Genomic DNA, 15,997 nt, shown 5'->3' on the forward strand with positions numbered 1-15,997 from the left:
ATTGGAACCCAGATGTTCTCTTTTTTAAAGAAACTGTGGAGCAAGTTGAAATAATTTTTTGTGGTGATAAATTGAATGCCACAAATGCTGTCGATTGAGCTTAACTTGTATTGAACCCGGAATGTTCCTTTTTAAAAGGCATCATTCTATAACCTAACATTGTATTCAATTATGTGAAATAGTTTGACTTCACATTGTTTTTAAAAATGTTTTTGAACATTTCTACAACATTTATAGTTATTTATGTGCTGTTGTTTTTTTTACTAGTTTTGTTTTCTCTGGCCAAACATTAGTGCAAGGCTTATAATTAAGTAATTAATATTTAAATGATTTAAAAAGAATGTTTGTCCATTGATTTTATTTATTTTGTATTTATTTTTTGGCGTAATTGGTGTTAAAAAACATGTGTTTTGAAAATACTAAAACTTGTGGACATGAACTTCCATTGTCAAAGTTCAGAGGAAGAAGAGGCTGCTCAAAATGGCATATAGTGATTTTAGAAGTTACAGTATTCATTTACATTTTAACTAATTTTTCATTTATGTCATTGGTGTTAGATTGTTTAATGTTCACGTTTTTTAATGGTATGATTTATTGGTTTTAGTCTGATCGTCAACAGTCGAGTTGTTCTTAATATTGCTAAGATGTTATAAAATGTACCCTCAAATTTTATGGCAAAAATTGAAATTAACCAAATTAAAACATTTACATTTTTTGTAAGTCGGAAGTCATCATCTATTGACCCATGAACTGAGGGCTCTATCGAGAGCTTCTGTTGATTTAACAATCCAACATAAGGACATCGAGAGCTTGACGTGAAAATATCTTTCCCCCAAATTATTGAGCACTGGAATTGTTTCATCCCCAAAGTTTGATTTGAAATTCACCCAATAGCCAACTTTCTCTTAGACAACTCTGTGGAATGGGAATACTGTTCCCATTCCAAATGCAACCCCTCTCCTCAGTTTGTTCAAAACCTTGGTTTGTGTAAACCATTATACAGCCCATTAATCATGCCATTTATCCCTTAATAAATAATGAATCAGTTAAAGTTCTCAAAAACATTGTTGTTCATCAGAGCGTTGACAGTTTATTTTCCAAATGAAACCACCAATTTGCAATGTAATGCTTTAATTTGAAGAAACATTAACTTTATGGATTATTGATCTTTGGGTTAACTATTCAAAAATATTTTTGTTGTTTGAGTAAAATGATAATGCATAAGTCATGCAACTCCTTAATCAGAAAAATGACCTTTTTTATTCCTTATTTTGTGAATGAATTTAGTGTGTTTTTTTATTTACATTTTGTCAATGAAAAAATGGTGGACAAGAAATAGTATCGTAATAAATATCGAAGTTTATTTGAGTTGAGAACTAAAAAAAAGAGCATACACTGATTAACCACAACAAATAGAGCACAAGACATCAAGAATTTACCATAATAATTTCATTTATATTTACAAACTAATATCCAACAATTGTCATTGACATTTGAAAAACATGAAATATTACAAAAACTTTATGATATATGAAAACAGACAGCAGAATAAGCAAAAGAAGAATTCAGAACTGACATAATTTACATAGAGTACATCAACTTCTGGAGGGAAATATTTTAAATACAAATTCAAAATGCTGCAATGCATTTGACGAAAAGTTCAAGATTTATGTAATATTATTGCGGTGGCATCTTATGCTTCATAAAGCACCATGCTGTTTACTGCAACTGTGCTAGTAGTGGTTTGCAGTCATCTAGATGCTCCAGGCCTTCTACAGCATTAATGAGCCTCTCTACTCTCTCAGGCGCCAGCACCGCACCTGCATTTTTACGAAACTTCTTACGAAGACTATCCTCGCTGAGCGGGTTCCTCCAATGACCGTAGAAGGTGTCGCAGCGCCCTCGTAGAACGTCTCCACTCACCAAGGTTACCTCCACCTCACTGTACATTATGTTGAAATTGGCCGGGTTGTCGTGTGGGTGCTCCAAGCGGACTCGAGACAGGAGCGCATGTAGTTCAGGCCGGTGGAGGGCGTCAGGGTGGAACGATTGCACCGTCACCTCACCATCCAACAGGGCAGTGCAGGCGTTGAACTGAAACGAGTGTCGCGCCTCATGCTCCGACTCCGGGAAGGGACGGTTGATGTACTTAGAGATCGGGACCCTGAGCAAGATTTCCTGCACCAAGTTTGGAGAGATGCTTCCACCTCTAAGGCCAACCAGGGCCTTGTGCACAATGGCAGCGGCATCGGCAACCCAGTGCATTCCGAGGTGGGCGGGAAAGCGTTTGAAAGCAATGTCTTGACTTTCCAGCAGGAAGCTATGCTCTTCATCATCAGGGGAACTGATGGGCTGTGGGGAGTAGTCTTCATAGAAAGCACTAAAACCAGCTACCCCAGGAACTGCATCCAGGACCAGAGGACTTGCTTCAAGACTGCGAGATGCCAGCAGAGCTGCTTCAAGACCAAGACGAGACGCATTACCAATGTGGAGCGGTTTGGACTGAGTTGCAGCGTTAGCCATTGGTGCACCTGCCAGCGATGCAGCGATGGCCAGTGCATTACTGCTCTGATTGTGGTCCAGAGAGAGGAGGTTGGCACAGGCTGCGGCACTACCCAGGGTGCCCACAACACTGGGTGGATGAAACCTTATAGAACAAAAGAGAGAGAGAGCAAAGTCATTATTTTAGAGTTTTAAGGAAGAAAAAAACCAATCCAAAAATTTTTGGGTTTCAACAATAAAACTGATTCTTGTCAAGTATATTCATAGAATATTTAATATCATTTTCATGGTAATTTTCAACTGTAAATGTTATAAAGTTTTAAATATTGATCTATTGATTTCACACACCCAGCGTTTCACTTCAGAAGACATTAACTAATCCACTTAAATTGCGTGGATTACTTTTATGATGGCTATATGTGGTTTCTGGAGCTTCAACAATTTGGCACCCATTCACTTGCATTCTAAGGACCTACAGAGCTGTAATATTCTTCCAAAAATCTTGTATGTGTTCTGCTGAAGAAAGAAAGCCATACACATCTGGGATGTCATTTTGGGTGAACTATCACTTTAAGCACCCTACTATCAAACAATTGATATATTAATGAGATCTTGTTTGTGATTTTATCTTTTCTATGGGATTGGCCAATATCAAGACAATGCATAGTGTGCGTATTCAATATGCTGATGTTCTGTCTTTTTTTTTCACAGACATTATTTTAAAACCAAGCTGTACTATGTTTTCCGTGCACTCAGGAAATAACACATTACCAACCATTTAACTCAATTTTCGGAGCACAAATATAACTGCGGTGCATAAAAACCCTTCTGAAGGAGTTTTGAGTAGCTTCTTTTCACACTAAATCTGCACTTCCCTGACCCTCCCAACTGTGTGTCTGACTTTATAGAACGCTGAGCCTGTTCTCACGACATATGCTGTACTTAGAAATATAATGATTGCTCTTGGTTACTTTGGTTGAAAATGGGACAAAGAGGGGACTCAAACCTCTTAGGGATGTTGTTAGCCTCATTGGAGAATCTCATGAGTCGACCCTGTATTTCGATACCCACATTGAAGGCGGTGAGAAAGTCAAGGCCACTTGGCTTGCTGTTGTTGGGCAACATGTCACTTATTGCCATCAGGGCAGGGAGTACTGCTCCAGAGGGGTGGGTCGCAGGATGCCAAGTGTCGTCAAAGTCCATTGAGTGAGCCTGCGGAAAACCAACTCTATCAAATAAGTCTAGAATATAGATCTAGAGTTCATTTCCCATCCATGGCCCATTACACGTAATTGCCTTCAGACATCATGACTAGTCTTGCCATAACAAAGCAGAGGGAAAGGAAAAACGTGTGCATGACTCTGGGTAGTATGGGCAAGGCCTCAAGTCTGTCTAGTTTCGATTTGTCAAAAATAATACTTGACCAGCTTTGGTTTTCTCCAGTGGAACTCCAGGAAGTATTACAAATGCTAGAATTGTAATTGACAAATCAAAACTAGACAGACCTTAGGTCTTGCCCATACTACCCAGAGTCATGCACAAGTTGTTCCTTTCCCTCTGCTTTGTTATGGCAAGACTAGTCATGATGTCTGAAGGCAAATACGTGCAACACTATATTTAGAAGGTTCACTTCAGACATTACTACAACAACATGGATATTTCTTTAGTCCAAGAAAGCACCACAGTGATGAGGTTTCGTGATGCTTTAAATTTGTTTTTCAACTTAGAAATATTTGGCTGGATACATTTATGGTGCCAAAAATGGTGCTAAATGGTGCAAAACAAGGTTATGATCTCATGGTTCACTGACAAGGTGGATACTTATTTCAGGGCGTACAAAACAGATTTATGGAAAAACACGAGTATGTGGCCAGGATGCTGAATCACTTATCCACATATTCACTAACTATATAAACAAACACAACCTGAACCTTAACCATGGTAAACACTGAAGGGGACAGTATTCATATTGGCATAATGTTAATTAACACAAAAACATAATTTAGACTAAATTATTTATTATTTTAAAGCAGTTACATACAGCAATGCACTTACAATGGAAGTCAGTGGAAGCCAGTCTACAACCGCAAAAATGCACATACTTTCAAACATATAGCCACAAGACGTAAACAATATACATGATACTATGACTTTAGTGTGATAAAATCCCTTACTAACCTCATCTGTGTAAAGTTATTTCCAATAACAGGATTACAGGGTAATGACAACCAGTTGCAACATTGGATATAGCTTTACACAGATAAGGTTAGTAAGCGATTTTATCACACTATAATCATGTTATCTTTTGGCTATACTTTTGAAACAATGCGTATTTTAGTGTTTATAGACTGGCCCTATTTACTGTCATTGTAAGTGCACCGTAACGGTTACAGCGTAACTACAACTTTATTTGTTTAAACAAAGGAGGGTTCAATTATTTTCATGGAAATCAACATTATGCTGTAACGCTCAATATACTTAAATACTTACTGCTATGCCATTGACAAAGGCTGCAAGGGTTGGGGAGAGCTTCACACCTTGGCGTCCGTAGACGAAGCTGATGTCATCGGAAGCATACAAATGCTTTGGGAAAGAGGATAAATGACTGGTCAGTACATGCAACTTATTCACACAAACGCATTTCAGAGACAGCCAACATCACTTCTTGAAGAATGACACTTTGTAAGAACTATATACAGCCTGGCCTCAGTCAGCAAAGAAGGAAAAATTCAGACTTGAGTCAAGACAGTACACAAACAAGCTAACAATGTGTAAGGAAGAAATGTACTCTATAAAAGACATGCCATCACTCAAGGGTCTACCTGAAATGAATGCCAGTACTTATGAAAAACAGGTTGTTTACTCCATCTTTGAAAGTCACTCATTCACACATGGTTGCTGCTTAACTTTCCCTCAAATATGAATTGGTACAAATATGCATTCCAACTAACTTGTGTTTCTGAACATGTTTCTGATATTCGAGATGCAAAACAAATGACTATATTTATGACTGTAGACAATGTGAATGGTACTTTCTCATGCAAAAGTTGCCACAATGATGCTAAGGGGTTGGTGATAGTAGTTAAGATGTTCGGAGTAGTTTTTAGCTTACTGCATTACAGTTTCTATGGTTTTCTGGGTGGTTGCTAGAGTTTTGCTGGCCCAAGTCAAAAGAGCCCACCCACCAGTTTCCTGATATTCTGACCTTCAAATATGGCTCTGGTCCCTCCAATGTAACATTTATGAGATTTTCCCAACATAAATTGTTTGCCATGTGAAAAACTCCTCTCCTGGCCCAATAAGCTGCATGATTGAGGTATCATTAATGAGTTATGCACCTAAGTATAATACTTAACGGTTAGGGGGTTTGCTTTTGAATCCCTAAACCCAAGTATGAGCAATATTAATAGTGATTCTTGCTTAGCAAACACCACTGACATTGCAAAGCATATCTTGTTCATCTCATGATACCACCATTATGAAGTTATATATCCTCTTGGCACTCTGCCCTACCTGGCAGTATTGCAGGGCTAGTTCAAATACATCAGTTGTGCTCCCTAAAAGTCCAACACCGATGCTGTCCAGCACCATACGTTTGCTGCGCTGCAGCACGATTGGGGACAGATGTCTTGGCTGTACGCTCTGAATGAACCTGCCAAAGCTGCTGGTCACGGACTCCTCAGGGGCAGGGTGCTCGGCCACTATAAACAGACAACAGACTGTGTAAATTAACACTAAAACTTTATAAAGCTGGGCAGCACCTATCTTTCTGGCTGTCTAGAAGGTAACCATCTGAATGCCAATGTCTCATGAGACTCGCATTTGCTGTTACCAAGGTTAGGATGAGGTTTAGGGGTAGGGGTAGAGTTTCTGTGGGACTCCAAATAAACATAATAAATGCATTTAGTGAAGATCTCATGCGACACTTTCGGCATCGGGATTGATACCTTCTAAATACAACCCATCTCTCTTAGTACTAATGACAATTTCTAGCGATGATTACCTGATAGCTCACGTACATCACCCAGATGTCTATTTGATGTGTGTGTTTACACCTGGACAACATATATTTTGGGTTGTTGCTCATCTGCAATATGTCTATTAGACTATTCAGAATGTATGTAAATCTGATATTTTCAAAACGTTTAGCAGATGCTAATTAGCACACATACATATCCACGATATCCGTTTTAGATCTTTTCATCTGGAAAGCATCGCATTCTGTAATTAACATCTTTGTAGGCACGCAAATCACTGGATCTGTATCGTTATTTGTATAGATTAATTTACATAAACTGTCTGGAAGATCTGAATCATTACAATGAAGCATTGGGAAGTCAGATTCATTTTAGTGAACAAATCAAAGTGAGAGAAGTTTGGAGAGTGTGCTTCTGACCCTTCAGACACAAATAACGTGACACAGAACAGTCTGCTTTAGTTAATTACGCACCTACACTGATAAGCAGCAGTTTTAAGGAAGTAAGGTGTTGATAAGTAGAGCTTGCTCACCATCTAGTGCAGACTTATGGAGTCCTCGAGCAGTAGACAAAACAGACAGGCATCTGGTAGATCTCTGTGGACAAACAATTGTATTTGAGTGACTTATTAGATCTATCTATATCTATATAGAGTACTGTGCAAAAGTTGTTTCACTTTAGTGTGCCAATATGAAATACAAACGTTAGACTCCCAAACATTACTTTTGCAACATAAAAGATTAGAATAGAAGAACAGGGAGCCCTGCTGCAACAGATGTAACGCCCCCCACAAAACCCCCCACTGAACATCGAGGAAGAAATTGAGACAGCCGAAATATACAGAAGAACTGTGGAGAATTCTCCAAGAAGCTTGGAACATCCCATCTGCCAACAACCAAGAACAACTGTGTCCAGGTGTGCCTAGGAGAATTGGTGTTGTCAAAATCAAATGTTGATTTAGATTTTTTTATGTGTACTGGACTTTGTATGACTTTGTAAGTAATAAATTAAACTATTTATGCCATCATTTTTGAAGACATCCTCACTATGCAACATTTTACACAGCACCGTGTATGTGTGTGTGTGTGTGTGTGTGTGTGTGTGTGTGTATGTATATAGTTTTGTTCCTATGCTATACTCTTCTTAAAGCACAGATAAAGTGCACATTTCAAAATGTCCCAATTTACAATATAAATGCTTCACTGCTTTATTTAAAACCATGCAAAGGCCACTTTCAGTTTTATTTAACAAGATTTTCTGGAATAGCTATCCAAAGTGAACTCATGTAATTTTACATCTATGAAACATCACAAAAATTATTTAAGAACATTTATTGTAAACTTTGTAGTTTGGCTTAAGTATTATACCATACCTGCCTGTATACCATTATTTACATTAATTTTACTTTATAAAAACTAGCAAAAAGCATAAATGTATCTACCTGTACAGTTAAAAGCATGTTGTCGTTTTTTGTTTTTTTTGTGGTTTCAAAGATGAAATTGTCTTCTTTGCTCTTGTCTTTTTTTGCCGTGGATATCTTGTTGATAGAGGATGCTCATTTGCTGGAGTCAGGTGTGTCCGCATCTCCTTTTATACAGTATCGGACCAGGGCTGGAACTTCCATAGGGGGAATTTCACAGAAGGAAACAAATTGTCTATATCAAGGGTTAATGATGTCATCATTGATGAAAAGACTTGGTTGGGTTGGTTGGCATCACTGTTGCTCCTCCTACCTCCATTGAGTATGTTTCTATAAACTTAAAGTGTTCTTCACAAGCATCTCAACACTTCAATACAGATCAGCAATCTTCATTAGGTGAGTTTCTTCTTTCTGTAATCTTCTTAATAAGAGAAAATGGGCTTTAAGATATCACAGTGTTATATAGCAGGGTAGTTGGTGCATAATTTGTACATTCACTTTTTAGGTTAAAATGTATAAATGTATATTTTACTAATTCATTTTTAAAAATACAAATGACAGCATCATAATTTAATTGCAAACTCTTTAAAAATCTTAAACACTAAGTCAGCTCATACTCACTGAAAGTTTATCCTCAAGTGTTGTCCACAAACAGCTGTCTGTCTGTGTTGACTGACTTAAGCATGTTTGAAATGAACCATACTCAGTCTCCTCAGTTGTCAAACAAGTTGTTTCCTAGACTGTAACACTACCAGCTCATGAGGACAGCTAAGAGTCACATTTTTGTTAAAGAGGCAGTTTGAGTTTTTTTTTTAACGCTATGCCTGAGGGTTTAAATATTGGCTCCTAGACAGCTGGCTGCTCAACCAAACACCTGTGTCACTTACCTACGATAGATTGGGCGGATATGACACTGAACACAGCAGTGAATAGAGTATTTAGTACACACCCCATATATGACATGAGGAAAGAGTGCCAGAGATGGGGAAATGAGGCTTTTACATAACAAAGTCTATTATTTAGCATGACATTTGAACACTTTATTCTCTATCCTCTTTATTATTTCAGCATGTTGAAAATAGTCACAAAATTGAATGATTAGATGTTTTGACTGGTAGTACCTAACCACTGGTGTACATATAACAATCTCTAAATGTACAGATTGTAGCAAGTCAATTAATGCTGACGTCCATAAATTATATCCACTTTAATGAGGAGTGATCAAGTCATTGTTTAAGCACACTGTGAATTAATTCATTGATGATTCATTTGAATGATCAAAGTATTTTATTGTAATAAATGTCACATTTTTACTATTTACCTTGTTCTATTTAGGCTATTTAATATTATCAGAGGAAGCAACGATTTAAAGTGAAAGAGGTCATGGCCTCAGCAAGTGGGTTTCCAGCAAGTTTTTACAGTGAGCCAGGCGTGCTTGGGCTCCTGGCCAATGGCATCAGTGCTTTCCTTGTCCTACTGCAGAACTTCCATGGTGCCAGGACTGGCATTCCTGCAGAGGGAGTGGAAAACATTTTAGCAGGTCTCTTTTTAGATTATATATACTTACTCAACTTACTTGCTTGTTGGTCAATAAACAACAAGCAAGAATTAGACATTTGTATGTTAAAGGTGATGATTGTGATTTTTCGTTGTTTGATTACTTTCTCCTATATGCGGGCAGGGACAACTATAAGTAACCCTTTTTTAATATGATTCAGCCCAAAATAGTGTAAACATTATGGCTCTGTGGCGTTATTAAAACATTGCTCTTAGTTTGAGCATTTTGACCGACCTGGTGCGAGTTTGGGGTGGGGCTTTCTGATTTTATGTCCAATATGAGATGAGAGTGTTAGGGAATTTTTTTTATTTATTTACCAGGAACAATGCACATTAATCAACATTTCAGTTTACACTTCAATGTAAATGTACAAGAGTTAGCTAATAAGCAAATTTTCATCCCTAGTCCTGTAGTAAATTTGTAAATCCCAAACATGTTTGAAAACAGTGGGTCTCATTCACTAATGAATTTGAGCGCAAAATCTGCATACGAACAGTTTCACGCTTGATTCATAAATAAGTTTGCACTAAAATTTTGTCTAAATTTAGTTACGGTTCTGTTTCATTAACATTAGAACGATAGTAAGAACAAATTCATATGCGTACGCACCAGTTGTGAATTGGGATTTTTTTTGTTGGTGTGTACAAGTACATATAATCCATGTAATTATTAGTGAATGAGGCCCAGTAATTATTTTTGCAGTTCAATTTGGTGTCAATAAACTTACACACGTCACCTTTAATACCAGTACCACACTGATAAGTTCCAAGAGTGGCCTAACCTTTCTTTGTATGTTCATTTGTGCAGGTGTTCATCTTATTCTAATTGGCGGAGTGTGTCAGCTTGTGGCAGGCTTGCTGTCTTTCCGAAAATATGACCATCTGAGTGGCACATCCTTTGTAGGATATGCAGCACTTTGGGGGAGCTATGGGGCCACAAGAATTTTTCTAGGTGCCAACCAACCAAGTCTAAATGTAAACTCTACTCTCAATACAACCATCATTCCAATGTACATCAAAGAGTCTGCCATAGCTGGGCTAGTTCCATACATCCTTCTGTCCTTTCTACTGGCCTTCTGTTCTGCAACAGTTAACTATATCATGCCCTTTGTGTTTGGAGCCATCACCCTCACACTGATATTTGAGGCTGTAGGTCTGGTAGCAGGATGGGCTCTCGTGGTTTCTGGCATTCTGGAGCTCCTCATCCTACTCTTTGCCATATATGGCTCATCAGCACTGCTAATTAAGGGATTAGCCCAACGATATGTGCTGAAAGGTTTTGGAAACCCTCTCTTTAACGTGCTGCTCCTTGGAACCACCAATGCTAGCAGCTCCCAAAGCCTGGGGCAGGAGAAGAAAAAAAACACCAAGTATGCTGAACCTATGGCCTTGGGATTCTTCTGCGACACAGTTTCTCCATTTATCTTTGCCTTCTATGCCTTTGGCTACTTCCCATCAATCCAAGTAGCCGCCATCTGGATATCCATCAATTCCGCTGCTCAGCTTTTATCTAGCTATTACGCATACCTGCGTCAAGACTGCTACCATGCAACCAAGTTTGGACTGCATTGCATTTTTTGGTTGGTGAAGACCTGGGAAGAGTTTGTGGTGTCTGCAGTCATTAGCAAGACTGAGGCTGGTCAAGTAAGGCAAGCCATGGTTGGGAACTGGTTCTTCCTAGCTGCTGCCATGGTTTTCTGTATCGTGTGTCTCAACAAAGATACTCTTGAGCTGGTCCACAATTTGGTTTTCCTCCTGGTGACCATATCAACCATTTCCCAGATCCCCATTGATGGGTACTACATATTTTTTGGAGTGACCTGTTCCCTATTCACTGTCCTTTCCTTCTATGGCACCTTTGCTCGGCTCATCAACACCATTGCTGAGAAGTTCTTGATTCCTATTGGACCCCAACTGGTCTCCACTGAATCCCTCCAAAGATGTCTTGGCTTCCTCAAGAGGTCTAATTTAGATGAGCCTGAAGGTAAAGTTGCACTGCTTCCTGATGCTTTATTCTATCTCACCAACGGGGTTGCCGCTCTCTCAGCCATTCACAGTGGTCAATATGGACTGGTGTTCTTCGACCTGACTGTTCCCTGGGTACTCATCCCAGGAGCCATCATCCAGGCCTATGTCAGTCGGCTTCAGGTACAAGGAGGCCAGAGGTTCGGCTCGGTCATTCCCTCATTTTATGTAGCTATTTGGGCTACTTGGAGCTGGTTTAGGTTTGCAGGTACAAGAGTATAATATTTCATTGATAGAATAAAAAATTACTTTCCTGATATTTTGGATAGAATTGTAAGACGTTGTATTTTTCCTTTGCAGGACATCGGTTGCAAATATCTGCAGAGTCAGCAAATGGATTTGCAGCTGGGGCGATAGCCTTTTTGATCATCAATGCTTTCTTGATTCTAGTTGGTAAGTCTGTATACTATTACATTAATAAGATACTTTGTATAAAACAAGTTTCGTCATGTAATTGTACGAATTGTCCTTCTTTCTTTACAGCTGCCTATGGCAATCTTGTTCTGTTAGCGTTGACCACAGTCATGGAGGTCATCATAGTCTGTTTTCTTCTCTCTGTTTTTGGAAGACTTCCCTACAAACTGGAAGGTACAGTTCCGAATTTATCTTCCTTAACCACTGAACTACCCATACAATCAGAAGAAAATTATATCTTTAGAAGTATGTTGTTCAAGCCCCAACCCCACCCCTAACCCTATTCCTGATGTTAAAATCTGATCGAGGAATGTAGCTTCAGGACCAACAAGGATGTTCATACAGTAACATGTCCTACTTGGCCAAATGAAAAATATCATGTCTAAAAAAATCACATTTAATTTTCTCCAAACTCTTTTTTTATTTTAGTTGCTATGCTTGCAATTTTTGCCATAATTTGCTTGTATGGCATGCTAGCATCCCTTGTGAACAGTAGCTTCTCTAAGACGTTGATACCAGTTGGACCTTCCCTTATCAAGGTATAATTGATTTACCAATAAGGACAAAATGTTTATGAAGTTTAATTAAGTCACACATTCATTGTTAGACAGAAACTTATTCCAGTTGATCTGTTTCTCCAAGGACAAGCGGAAGAAGGAATCTGTGACCACACACCCATGTTTCATTGCCAATTCCCAGAAAACCAGTGGACTTCTCAAGATTGTCAAATTGCTGGAAAACAACGGAGTGTGTGGCATCCCTACAGACACAGTCTACGCCTTGGCTGCTTCATGCAAGAACCCTAGGGCAATTGAGAAGATCTACAGCATCAAAGTACGTGTTTGTATTTTTGCAATACAATATTATTTTACAAACTATCAAATGCTTGTGCTCTGTCAATTAACCCATTAACTTCTCTCTGGTAGGACCGTCCTGCAGAGAAACCTATTTGCATCTGTATCTCAAGTGTGGAGCAGCTTGTGGCTGCAAAACCTCCTTTCAGTCCTCTTCTATGGGAGTTCATGAGAAATGTCTACCCAGGAGGCATTAGCTGCATCGTTCCAAAGGGGGATTGGCTCTTAAAACTTGGTAGGGATGTTAACAGATTATCAGTTACCAATAAAGGCTTATCAGTTACCGAAAAAAGTTATTTTTGGCAATGGTTCCCTACTGGTTATGCTTCAGGGCTCAAATTCCTCCTGCTAGACCATTACCAAGCCAGCACTAATTAGCATAACCAGCCTAGACCAGCCTAGGAATTGCATGCTGGCTAAGCCAGTCTTTTAAAAGGGGTTTCTCATCCCTTTTAAAAATGGATAAGCCTATTTATTTTGTTATCCTAAATGTGCATGATTACATGTTTTTGTGCATACTGTTATTTTCATTTTCACATTGTTTTTGCCCTGATGTCTATCAGAACCTGCTGAGAACCACTGATTTTATCTGTTGTCTTATGTAATTTTCCTTGGTCATGATGTTCTCAGGTGTGGGACCTGCATATGACTGCGTTGGGACCAGAGACAGCATTATGATCCGAGTACCTGACCACACCGTGACGGCTCACCTGTGTGAATTCACTGGTCCATTGGCCATCACATCAGCCAATCCCAGTGGAGAAGCTGACAGTGTCCACCATGACATGGTCATAAAGTACGTTGTCATTTAACAAAGCATGAAATGTACATAAAATGTTACCTTCAGAAGTCCCCAAAGTACAGATTAAACATAAAACTTTTTGAACTGTAAGGCGCAATGATCGTGAGCAATGAGGCGAATGGAGTGGTGGTGGCGTAGTTGGCTAAAGCACATAACTGGTAATCAGAAGGTTGCTGGTTCAATCCCCACAGCCACCACCATTGTGTCCTTGAGCAAGCACTTAACTCCAGGTTGCTCTGGGGGGATTGTCCCTGTAATAAGTGCACTGTAAGTCACTTTGGATAAAAAGCAACTGCCAAATGCATAAATGTACATGTAATGTAAATGATCCATTTACTATTTAGCAGTGTGTTCTGTGATGAAATGTTTTGCCAAACCTATTCTGATGCCCAAAGGATGTATTTTCCACTTGTCTTGACATTTTATATTAATTTAGTCCTTTGAATGATGGATTCAAGGTATAATCGGGCCATTGTTTTCTTTCTTCAAACAGTCGTCTTGGGCACAAGATTGAAGGAGTTCTGTGTGATGGGGAATCCAATGAGGTGGTGGCTTCAACTGTAGTGAACTGCTTGAAAATTGATGAAGGTAAAATGATATCCCAGATAGTTTAAATGTCACTGAAATATTTATACCATTCGAAAAACAATGATAATATAAGCATGTTCATTTTTTCAGGAACTATCAGCATTCTACGTGAGGGTTGTGTGCCTGCACTGAAGGTTAGGCAGATTTTTGAACGGGTGAAAAACAACATGCTATAAAAAGAAGGCCAAAATAAGCTTCTCCGGCATCTGTAGTTGCTTTATTTTATGTGAAGGATTGTTTAGTCTGCACATATGAACAGAGAACATTAAAATATCTGCATTATGTTAATACTTCAAACTTGATTGCACTTTATAGCATTATAAACAATGAAGACGTCATGAAGTATGATCTTGTAAAGTTGCTCTGTGAGTGTGCTATGCATTTTCACTTCCATATGTTTGCACATTTATAACAAAGTTTGGTATCAAATCTTAACAGAATTTGGTGAAGTTTTGAAACAATGTATAAAAATGTAACCATTCTTTTTATTAATGACTATTAACTATTAATGCATTATTTCATTGTATCACATTGTAATGTGTTTGTTACATAACAGTAACTACATTGTATAGTTCTATGAAACACATGAGCATACGAATCAGAGTGACATTTATATTTTATTTTTGCAAAATAAGCTTGTGTATGTTTATTGTGCACAGAGAAACTGTATATTTATGTTTGTGTGTGTGTGTGTGTGTGTATGTTTGTTCATTTATCCAGTGTTCTTTATTACTGGCTAATAAAATATTGGAGCACAAAGATTTGATGTGTTATGATAATCAAAGTTTTTTAGAACCAGTAGTAGAACAAAACAAGGCAAAGTACATAAATGTAAAAGAAAAAACAACATACAAAATAAAAAAATAAAAAATACAAAATTTACAGACAATATACACTAAATATTATGTGTGTTCACACAGGTGTATATATACACATAGGCCAAATGCTCAGACCACGTACAGAATACAAAGTATAAAAAATATGTACACTTTGGTGGAATTTGCAGATGTATAATTATGTACATTTAACTATTAGAGGTGTTATATAAGTGAGGATTGTTTGCCATTTTAGGGGATTGTATCAGAATCAGCTTTATTGCCAAGTATGCTTACACATACAAGGAATTTGTCTTGGTGACAGGAACTTCCAGTGCACAACAATAAAAAATACAAAAAATACAAAAACAGCAGCAAGACATAGATAATAAAAAATATTGATATAATTATACTTATATGTACATACACACAGTCACACACCTTCATTCATACATACTCACACACACACACACACACACACACACACACACACACACACACACACACACACACACACACACACACCAATAATCTGCTCAGCAGTCCGAACTATCCTCTGTAGTCTTCTGATGTCTGATTTCGTAGCTGCACCAAACCAGACAGTTATTGAAGTGCAGAGGACAGACTCAATGACTGCTGAGTAGAACTGTATCAAAAGCGCCTGTGGCAGGTTGAACTTCCTCTGCTGGTGAAGGAAGTACAACCTCTGATGGGCCTTTTTCACAATGGAGTCGATGTGTATCTCCCACTTCAGGTCCTGTGAGATGGTAGTGCCCAGGAACCTGAATGACTCCACTGCTACCACAGTGCTGTTTAGAATGGTGAGGGGGTTCAGTGTTGGGGTGTTCCTCCTAAAGTCCACAATCATCTCCATCATTTTGAGCATGTTCAGCTCCAGATTGTTATGATTGCACCAGACAGCCAGCCGTTCAACCTCCTTTCTGTATGAAGACTCATCATCATCTCGGATGAGGCCGATGACAGTGCTGTCATCTGCAAACTTCAGGAGCTTGACAGAAGGATCCTTGATGGTGCAGTCATTG

At 38.5% G+C, this 15,997-nt stretch overlaps 2 protein-coding genes across 2 annotated transcripts; one reads left to right on the plus strand and one right to left on the minus strand.

Moving 5' to 3' along the window:
- Positions 1 to 1,549: 1,549 nt before the first annotated feature.
- Positions 1,550 to 8,272, minus strand: LOC127659737 (cis-aconitate decarboxylase-like). Its single transcript, XM_052149687.1, has 6 exons — positions 7,921 to 8,272; positions 7,012 to 7,075; positions 6,016 to 6,203; positions 4,993 to 5,085; positions 3,509 to 3,714; positions 1,550 to 2,647 (listed from the first exon to the last, which is right to left on the minus strand). The coding sequence occupies exons 1-6, from the start codon at positions 7,936 to 7,938 to the stop codon at positions 1,720 to 1,722; spliced, it is 1,497 nt and encodes a 498-aa protein (XP_052005647.1). The 5' UTR covers positions 7,939 to 8,272; the 3' UTR covers positions 1,550 to 1,719.
- Positions 8,273 to 8,274: 2 nt separating this feature from the next.
- On the plus strand, positions 8,275 to 14,886 carry si:ch211-153b23.3 (uncharacterized). The gene is made up of 11 exons (XM_052149668.1): positions 8,275 to 8,295; positions 9,235 to 9,439; positions 10,265 to 11,689; positions 11,782 to 11,874; positions 11,965 to 12,069; positions 12,325 to 12,434; positions 12,538 to 12,729; positions 12,822 to 12,984; positions 13,380 to 13,545; positions 14,045 to 14,139; positions 14,230 to 14,886. The coding sequence occupies exons 2-11, from the start codon at positions 9,283 to 9,285 to the stop codon at positions 14,313 to 14,315; spliced, it is 2,592 nt and encodes an 863-aa protein (XP_052005628.1). The 5' UTR covers positions 8,275 to 8,295; positions 9,235 to 9,282; the 3' UTR covers positions 14,316 to 14,886.
- Positions 14,887 to 15,997: the final 1,111 nt, after the last annotated feature.

The sequence above is a fragment of the Xyrauchen texanus genome, chromosome 19 (genome assembly GCF_025860055.1).
Source record: "Xyrauchen texanus isolate HMW12.3.18 chromosome 19, RBS_HiC_50CHRs, whole genome shotgun sequence".
In the NCBI taxonomy this organism is placed as follows: Eukaryota; Metazoa; Chordata; class Actinopteri; order Cypriniformes; family Catostomidae; genus Xyrauchen; species Xyrauchen texanus.